The sequence below is a fragment of the Pogona vitticeps genome, chromosome 1, assembly GCF_051106095.1.
Source record: "Pogona vitticeps strain Pit_001003342236 chromosome 1, PviZW2.1, whole genome shotgun sequence".
In the NCBI taxonomy this organism is placed as follows: domain Eukaryota; kingdom Metazoa; phylum Chordata; class Lepidosauria; order Squamata; family Agamidae; genus Pogona; species Pogona vitticeps.
This window is the reverse complement of record NC_135783.1, coordinates 228,263,867-228,274,071: the sequence shown is the minus strand read 5'-3', so window position 1 is coordinate 228,274,071 and position 10,205 is coordinate 228,263,867. Positions and strand designations below refer to the sequence as shown.

The 10,205-nt window shown below is 39.2% G+C and overlaps 1 protein-coding gene across 2 annotated transcripts in view; it reads right to left on the bottom strand.

The window, feature by feature from the left end:
• Nucleotides 1-1,969: 1,969 nt before the first annotated feature.
• Nucleotides 1,970-10,205, bottom strand: part of DPP10 (dipeptidyl peptidase like 10) — a 784,532-nt gene continuing 776,296 nt past the window's right edge. For both annotated transcript variants that reach the window (XM_072984457.2, XM_020779615.3), the window contains exons 23-26: nt 9,985-10,043; nt 9,827-9,899; nt 6,568-6,641; nt 1,970-3,063 (exon numbers count right to left, since the gene is read on the bottom strand). In XM_072984457.2, the coding sequence (XP_072840558.2) occupies nt 2,926-3,063; nt 6,568-6,641; nt 9,827-9,899; nt 9,985-10,043 (344 nt within the window). In that variant the 3' untranslated portion in view covers nt 1,970-2,925. The remainder of the gene's footprint in view (nt 3,064-6,567; nt 6,642-9,826; nt 9,900-9,984; nt 10,044-10,205) is intronic.

Sequence of the window (10,205 nt, the reverse complement as noted above, 5' to 3'; positions counted from 1 at the left end):
AAATGGTGGCAGGACGAAGACTGGTGCACCTCTCTAGTGCTGTCGCCCTTTAGAAGCCACAACCTGGACTCATACCCTGGGTCCAGTTCCTCCATCACCATCTCCACTTTCTCTGCTGAGAGTGATGAGTCTCCCCACCTTTAAACAGGTCTTCTATGAACTGGCCCTGATGCTCACTTCCTTGACCAGGTATGGCTCATCTGCTCCAATCTTTTTCCACACACCTTGAACCTCCAACTCTCTCTCTCTGCCCTCCTGGTCCCAACCTCTGGGGCCTCCATCAGGTCTGCCAGGGAGTGCAGGGAGCGGGCAAACAGCCCACTGGGGATGACCAGGGCATCCTCCTTACAGTCATATATAACTCCCCCCCAACAAATAGCTCCAGTCATATATAAACCCCTCCCCATCAAATAGCTCCAGTCAGTTTGTTAGAGTAAGCATTTTAAGTTCTGTAGGAAAACTTAAAATATCTAGGACTATCCGGTTTATTAAACATATGGGGAGGGGTATAAAATAAATGAGATGCATACAGTTATGCTTGGCATGGACAAAAAGTGGATACTGTGGAAGGAAGCTTTTGTTCCTCTCTCATATTACTATGGAAGCCAACTGGTGTGAGATTCCAGGAATATAAAAAAATAATGCTTCTTCACACAACACATAAATAAGTAGTAGCATTCACTACACAAAGTGCTGTAATGGCTAGTAACGTAAGGAAGATTAAAATGGGCTTGGATGAGGCTAAGTGCAGTAACTAATAGATACTCTCATTCCATAGTAAATTCTATGCTCCTTTGCCCTACACTTTCTGAGGAATACACTATTGGGACAGTCTGTCTGAAGTTCCACTTATGGCCTGCTTGTTGGCCTCCCTTGGGCAACTGGTTGGCCACTGTAGAAACTAACTTGACCAAACAACATGGAAGTTTTGGAGAAATCTGTTTGGATGTATGATGCCCTTATCAAAAGCCATCTTGACATTTCCAGGTGCATTTTCAAACATGAGAATGTAGTTCATGTTGGAATAATTGCAACTTCTGCATGCTGCCTTTAAGAGGGTTTGGCTCAGGGTGACCTTTCTGGACTGGAGTGACCATCAATCAGTCCAACAGCAACCAATTCTTCCCTCAGATTTTGAAGAGAGCCACATCTCTCTGTTCAAGTTTCCTTTTCCTGCTTCTTTTTAGTCAGACAGTATGTAGTCCATTAGCGTTATGTGGTCAGTATTCAGTCAGCCATGTAGTGAGTTAGTCATTAAGCCAGTTAGTCATTTTAGCTCTGTTCATGTAACTAGTCATTACTTTTCTACAGAATGCTGTTTGTTTTGATCTATTCAGAACTGTGAGTAAATAGACTTATTTCTCTTACCAGTTATTAAATGAGTTATTGAGACAGTATTTGCCAGCTGAGAAGAACAAACAATAAGAGGTGATCTACTGTAGGAAGACTTGAAGCTAATTCTGGTTTGTAGGTCCCTGAATTTTTTTCATTCTCCATATCTAGAGGGCTTTTTAGCCACTATAATTTCGATGCTCTGCCAGGAGTTCAAGGGAAGGAAGAATCCTTTCAATGCTGTGGAGTGTGCAAAATGATCTGCCAAGTCCATCCATGAACCAAGGAATTCTCATAAATAGACTCTACTTCAGGCTCCCTTTTGTAGAGCTATAGCACTCAAACACAATTTTTGACAGGAGTGGATTTATTTTCCAGCTCCTTCCTATTTCCCAATAATTTGATCTTGGCCACATTTGCACTGATCAAGAACAAAACTGGAGGGCAGGATCATTTGGCTGAATTTAAATATTTCTTGAAACACAATGGGAACCTATAAGATACCAAATAGAAACTGACAGAAACATCTGTGATGTGTTAACCACTGAAGTTCATAGGATGATCAAAGCCCATCTGTAATGAACAAAAAATCAAGAACCAGCTTCACAAAATTTCATCAAAGTATTACTCAATGGCATTACATTGTTAATAAAATTTCTTTATCTGAAACTATAATTTAATATTCATGTATCTAATTTACATGTGACAAAGTAGCATATTCTAAAATTAGAGTGTAACCAGCAAACTATTGACTACTGTAAACAATACGAAAGAAACACAATCCAAACATTTCTTAGTAAAACAAAAGATACAACTTGTAACTGGGGGATTATTTTAGTTGTTGCTTAAACATAGCTATAATTATGGCTTGAAGAAACTGTTCAAGCACACAAACATTTTTGTGAAAGGAATCCTGTGTATATACATAAAGGCCAAGAGTATACTACCAAAATTTTGTTTACAGATTTATAGTTGGTACAGTAATAAGAGTGAATGTCTGTTTTTGATTATTTAAGAAAAGTCAAACCAAAATATAGTAATGGTTTCTGATTTATCTGTTTTTTTCCCCATGTGAACTGAAACAAAATGTCATGTCCTCAGTACTGTAATTCAAAACTTGACAGTGAATACAAATTTCACTTATTGTAAAATTACAATAGACTGTTAGACTGCAGCTTTCCTGTTCTGGTATTAGTGGGCTTAATACATATGAGAGGTGTGTCTTATGTTGAGATTGAGAAATTATGTGCATTTTAAATAAAAACAGAACAACTACATACAGAACAAACAGTGAATCTTAACGGAATCAACATGCACTAACCCTACTCTTATGCAAAATTAATTTCCTCCAGGAAACTGCATTGAACCTTTGGCCTTCCACAAAGGTGTAGGTTTTGTCCCTTGGTAATACATTTGGACTTTTGTATTCAAATACCAGTTCAGTAGCACAATGTCACAAAATGTTCTGTTCCACTGGTATATCCTTTAGCTGCCCTTGGGCTTCCATAGACTCTGCTCCCCTCCAGTCACTTCTATTTATGGTTTTAGTGAGCCTCTCTGAAAGTGCCCTCAGTTCTGTACAAACAGGCTTCTTTATTCATCCTCTTCTGGTTCCTGTGATAAAATCGGTGCTTCCTCCTTTAAACAAGCACTAAAGAAGCTGAGAATTGTGCTATAAAGGTGATATTTACTCTTCTCTGATGTGACGTAATGGCCTTCATCTGGGTAGATCTGGGAGAGGGAAAATGAAAAGAAATAAACTTTAAAAATCAAATGATATGGGTATCTTTGATTTGTTTCAAATGGTTCTGCATCAATACCAAATGGATGCATTAGGAGGTGTTACAGCTTCATCCAAAGCTCATAAAAATGCAAACCGAAATTCATTTTCCTGATATTTTAAACTAGCATTTCATGGCTTTCACTAAATGCTTAAGCACTAAATGTATGTTCATGTTTTATTTAAAATGGCCTTTCTCATACAGATTTTCAAGATAGTTGAGAGGAAATAGATACTTGGTTTGCCTCAGATATTGATGGAAACAACCAATCTTTAAAATAGCCCAAGGTACACTGGAATAAACATGTGGATATAACAGGCATTTACAAACGAATCAAATGGTATGTTCCAAAAGGAAATGCTTAATGACACTTTCATATCCTGGGTGGACTGTAGGCTGAAGTATTGATATGTCTAGCATTTGCATACAGAAATGAGTACTAAGTGCTGTTCTGCAAAGTACAGGCAAGATGCCATTTTAACAATACTCCTAATAATATTCCTAAAATCAAAAATGAAAGGCCCATTTTTTTCTTCAAACGATTATTCTCACATGATAACAGTATCTTCAGTCTCCAAAGCATGGAGGTCTGGTGTAATTCTGCCCCTTGGCAGTCTCCATTTCATTCATTCATTTTTCTTACTATTACCCTGCCTTTTTACACAAGAAGACCCAAGGTGACTTACCGTATCAGAAAGGACAATATTAAATGCTAAAAATACAATGAATTATTATAATATAAAAAAAGCAATTAAATCAAATTTAATTAAGACTACTACATAAAATGCCCCATTTTAAAAATATAGGCAGCAAATCACAGGAGAAAAGCCTGCTTGAAAAAGAAAGGTCTTTGTTTGCCAATAGAAGGACAGCAAAAAAAGGGACCAGCCTGGCCTGTCATTGAGGGGAACTCTACAGTTTGGGAGCAGCAACAGAGAGCACCCTCTCTCACGTCCTCACCAATCATGCCAGTGAGGGTGGCAGAGCCAAGAGAAATAACTCCCTGAAGCAGTGGCGTAGCATGGGATGCCAAAACCGTGGGCAAGGCAAGTATTGTGGGGTGCAGATCACAGGTTGGTTCTGTGACAAAACATGTGGGTGGGCAGGGCATAGAGGGTGATAGAAGTCCCCAGGTTGGTGTCATAAAAGAGGCCATGGAGCTGCTCAAGGTCTCTGATGGCTCAGAGCTGGAGTGCTGGGGACGGGGGACGGGAGAGGAGTGCAAGGAGCGGCTGCAGGAGCATGCTGTGTGCCCCTAAGAATTTTGCATCTGCTGTGTAACCTCCCTCCCCCAATACATCAATGCTCTGAAAATCTTAAAAAGCTGGACAGGCTTGTATGGAGATATGTGTTTTTTCCAGTCGTTAAAGGCATTACAGTGGTGCCTCGCTAGACAGTTACCCCGCATGATAATTTTTTCGTTAGACATTGACTTTTTGTGATCGCTATAGCGATTCGCAAAACAGTGATTCCTATGGGGGAATTTCACTGGACAATGTTTGGTCCCTGCTTCACAAACCAATTTTCGCTAGACAATGATTTTGACAGCTCCCTCCGCACTCCCAAAACGGGTGTTTTCAGGACCTACGCTTCGCAAGACAGCTATTTAAACAGCTGATTGGCGGTTCGCAAAGCGGCTTTCCTATGGCCGATCTTCACTAGACAACGATGATTCTTTCCCATTGGAACACATTAAATAGGTTTAAATGCATTCCAATGGGGAAATGCTTTTCGCTAAGACAATGATTTTGCTAAATAGCAATTTCAGTGGAACGGATTATCATCGTATAGCGAGGCACCACTGTATAGGTAAAAACCTGCACTTTGAATTGTGCCCAGAAACAGGCTAGCAGCCAGGGGAACTATATGTCCAGTTAATAATCTTGTTGCATTATTTTGGACAGAACAAAGGCACAGGTCACTGTGGACATTTCAGACATTTCAAGGAATGGGCATAGCTGGTGGACATGTTTTAGCTGGGCAAATGCAGTCCTCCTGGCTGCTGCTGAGACCTGGGATCAGAGATAAATCTAGGAGCTCACCAAAGCTGTGAAGCTGTGTTTTCAGGGGAAGTGTAAGGGGAAGTGTAACCCTCATCCAGCACAGGCTGAATCCTTGTTCCCTGTTCTGCCTTACAATTGATCAGAAACACCTCTTTCTTGTCTAGGTTAAGCTTCAGTTTATTCGCCATCACCCATTCTATTAACAACACCAGAAACTAATTTCAGCCTCTAAGCTTCTTATAGGAAGAAGTGATAATCAGTAGTACTTCTACTAATACTGAAATATAGACTAACTAGCTGCATCCAGATAAACAACAGGTCAAAACCCTTTTGAGAAGAATCAAGTTATAAGGGTAACTGCCCAAGAACTCTCCCCCTTTGGCTCACTATCTGTGATACAAACAGGCATGTGATTGAGTATGTGATCATTTGCTGAACTGAAGGAGGGAGGGGACATGATGGGCAGCCTGCAGAACAGACAGAATCACTTGCACCATAGCAATAATAGTAGTAATACATCACTGGCCCGAGACCTATCACTTACATACACCTTGTAAGTAAAACAGTGTAAAGCAGCAATCCGCTGCTAGTTAAGGAGTCTATGCTTCATTATATGTCAATTCACATGACTGGTGCAAAATGTGAAATACAAGCATCAACTCCGTCACTAGTAGCATGTCACTCCGTGATTTACATTGGTTTATACCAGTACATAAAAGTAACAGGATTCTGGCCACAATTTTAAATAGTGAGACCATCGAATTTCATGCTGGGACTGTAGTCAGAATTTCCTCCTGCTCTTTTCCTCCCTTGGCATTGCCTGAAAATTGTCTCCAAAATATTTCCCATCCTTCAGCAGCATGCTTTTGGGGGGCACAGGGAATGAAGGGGGGTGGGGAGTTTTCCCTCTCATGATTCTAATTGAAGAAGTTCCACCAGCAGAGGAGTCATTATGGGATTTGGTCACCGGGTTTAAGAGAGGAGGCTTAATCATTTCAAGCAGTATTCTTCTTTTATTACCTGTACATTTTAATGTATTGGTTGTATTTGCACCATCTCTGTTACAGATTGAGTTTTGCACAAATAAAATATTGAGGCTATTCAAATGACATACACATATATATTGTAATATTAAGGTCAGATTTCTACTGGCATTTGCATTAAGTTTTTGAAATTTGTGACAGCTAATTACGAATAATTAGCAAGGTGCTGGGATATATCTTGGTTGTGTAGACCAGGCACACAACCATGATGCCACCCAGCACCTTATTAATTAACTGCAATTAAGTGTGTCAGTTTACACAAATTATGTGAACATCATTAGAATTCTGGTCTGTATGCTACAAATATCTGTAAGGAAACAAGGAATTCAATAAACACCTAAAATCACTTTAAATTGTGCTGAAATTGTTGAAGATACACAGAGCTAGAGACTCCCAAGTAATACATACCTGCATAGTATAATTCACTCCGGCTTTTATTAGATGTTTAATTAATTCTGCTGAATGCTGGAAATGGACTTTAGCTATGGGACAACAACATCTGAATGTTAGTGAAAGGCATTCTTAATGTGGATCAGATGAGCCACAACACTGTCATGACTTCAGTGACTGTGCTCTTCTTACTTGTTAAGCAACTAAACTATGAATGAGATACTATCCTTTCCTAGCAGTTTCAGGAACATTTTCTTTCTTTACATGAGAATAGCTATAGCATAGTGGCTATGAGAGCATGAGAGTGGTCTGGTTCGAATCTCCTTTATCCAAGAAGGTGGCCTTAGATGATTTACATGTTTTTGCATGTACAGTAAGAAACAAATCCCATTACACTCAAATGGGACTTACTTGCTGGTTAGTGTTTATATAAGTATAACTCATGTCTCTTTTTTTACACAGGGAGGATAATATTTAACAGTACTGTTGTAATGAGGTAATGTCTGTGAAATATTCTGAACACATGAAAAAAGATACATAAACCATGATGATGATGATGATGATGATGATGATGATGATGATGATGATGATGATGATGATGATGATGATGATGATGATGATGATGATGATGATGATGATTGGAATAGACAAAAATAGACTAGCCCTGGTATTCTTAATCTTAGCTCTTCCAATAAAGACAGTAAAGTCTGAATAGGAGAGTGTTTTTCACATGCGGAGCATTTCCATGGGATGATCAACTTTGATTCAACATGCATTCTACTTCACTGCTACAGTTTGCAGTTTGTACTGTAGCTCTAAAAGATCTGAATTGCAGACAGCACAACAGAATTATTGTGCCATAGCACAATAAATGTGTATGCCCTATGGTTAGAAATGGAAATTTCCTGATAAATACCAAAATCGTCAACAGGGGGACGTAATAAACAGAGGTACTTTACTCCAATATTTATTGTGGAATGAATTACTTTTTAACTCTGATGTCTGTACTGTTAGGCACTCTGTCTACATATGGTATTGATTTTCCAACAATAACTTCTCAAAATATTTTAGAAAAACCATTTTGTGAAATTGCAGTAATGTTCTTGTCTATTCAGCTGAGTAATATCTCCTGCACTGGACACGATTAGAATTAAAGGATTTATTTGGATCTGTCTCCTGGAAATGGTCTCGCACAGCCAAATACTAAGATACATTCACCACTGAGCTCTGTGTTTTGATTAAGAAGTTAGTAAAGGGATAAATGTGCTTAAGCTACAAGGCCGACCCTCAAAGAGTAAACCAGTCAACTGAAGCTGAAACTTGTCAATTCAGTTGATTTTTCCAAGGGAGCATTCCATTCCTCCTCATTACACTGTAGTTTTGCTGGTAAAATGAAAACAGTGGCTAGCTACACAATTGTTCCCTTCAGCAGTGCAAAAGTAGGCTTTGTAGTGTAAGTTGGGGACCCAGTCTGAAGCCATCCAAGAAATTAGCACACAATAATTTCATAGTATTTCTTCAGACAATTTTAAAGAAAACCTGTTTCCCTCAAAATGTTAGTCTAGTTTTAGTTCAGGTCATGACAGAAGGCATAAATATGGGAAGTGTATACAATTAGTCAAAAACAGGTTGGGATTTAGCAGATTTTGACTGGTGTTAAAGAAGGTTTGGTGGCATTTTTTAAATCAAGCCCCAGTACTGTGAACTGCCCATGCCACAAGGCAGAGGACATTCAGGAATACCAAGGAAAGTGATGCTTGGGCTTTGGGAAAAGGGAGAGAAAGAAGCTCCTCCACTCCCTTGTGTTTCTGGCACCTTGCTCTGGTTCCCCATCTGAAGAGTAGCACCTCTCCATTCGTAGAGAATGCTGATGCCAAGATCTTTTAAATAAAAAAATATAGAACGTTTAAAATTTTAATAATGTTTTGAACTAGTTATTTTGCTACAGTAAGACTGACTTACATACTAGCAACTTGGGATTCAGATGACTGAGACAGGAGAAAGAGTGTGCTGAAATATTCTATATCTAACACCACTCCCTAAAAGCTAGGACCAGTCCTTGAGAGGTTAAAAAAAATTGGTTTCCCCATAAGCATTCAATCTGAATTATCTTTTTTTTTTACTTTCAAAGAAACATCTGTTTGTATTAATGAATGAATCTGAGATATTTTCTCTGGGGCAAGATTGGAAAGGAAGGGCCATAGCACACGCTTTATATACACATGGCCTCCAAGTCCAATTCAAGCATTCATTTTCTCCATCTCCTTTGCGTTTCTGGCTCAACAAATGTTATCCCTTGTTGCAGAAAAAGACTTAAAAACACTTTTGACGTGACCTCTCTACCCAAGGGTAGAAACATGGTTTGGGGAGCAGGGTAGATAGGAAAAGAAACAGATTTAAGAAAATATAGTTAAATGAAATATGATTCCTTAGACTAAGGAAGACTAAGGGTAAGTATTTCAGGCCTGATGATACAACCTATGGGGGTGGGTTTAAAAACAATAAAAATGGGATCATCCTTCCCCTCTCTCATATGATAGAAACACATATCTGAAACATCAATACTGAAAACCCCTTGGGATTCCACCCTTGTTCACTCCATTCCAAAAAGGATCCATCTTCAAGTGTTAAACACGCCAAGCCCTAAGATGAGGGAGTGGGCAGTATGGTTGAAGTTGCTATACAGAAGAGAGGGAGAAGGGGGAGGAGAAGGAATCATGTGGCTCTGACATGGTTGGGTGGTGGAAGCAATGAGAAGTATATATTGGGGCAAATTACATCAAGAATGAAGGACAGGCCACACTGTCTGCCTGAAAAATAAGCCAAACCTGCTGGACACTTCATAAGTCTTTAACAAGCAGCCATCGATGCACTGAAAGGGTCAATTTGCTTTAAGATATTGCATGCAATATTCCCCCTGACATTCATATTTTGCCAATGGCAGAATTGGGAATAATTTAAAAGCTGATTAAATATTGATGCTGTCAGTTATTAATACATGTTGCCTTGTGCCAATGACATGATGTTTTATACGATTTAAACAAATTGGTACCTACAGCTGCTAAGAGTTACAAATATTCAGTTAAGAGAAATGTCTAAAACGATATGTCTATTCATATCTAAAACTGTCAGTTGAATCTGACAAGAGGCTCTCTCGGGGCAGATAAAGCTCTGTACTATCAAACAGTACACATGCCGTCACCATGCCTTCCTTTCACTGAGCTTCTTTGTGGGACAATCTCCAGTGCTAAAGGAGCCACATTATGTAAATACTTACTATCAGCTGTCCCATGGATGATTAACAAATGTTCTTCCTTAAAGCCATTGATATTATGTAACACACTGGAGGCCTTTAAGAAAGAAATACACACATGTGTAAATGCTTTACATTTCAAAGTCTTCTGGGACCCAAACCCCACAGGACCACTTTCTCACCTGATATGCATGTTCTTCCTTAAATGGAAGGCCCAGGTATCTTTCAGAAAAAGCTGACGCTGTACATGGGAAACAGGAAAACTTTATTTCACTTAAGTTGTTTCTGGGTGGAGTGTGTTAATCCGACTACATACGAAACAGCAGAGGACTGCAAAATGGACCAAGCCTTTCCCGGGGTGCAGTATTTGCCACAGATATATTCATATATCTGTAATGTCTCA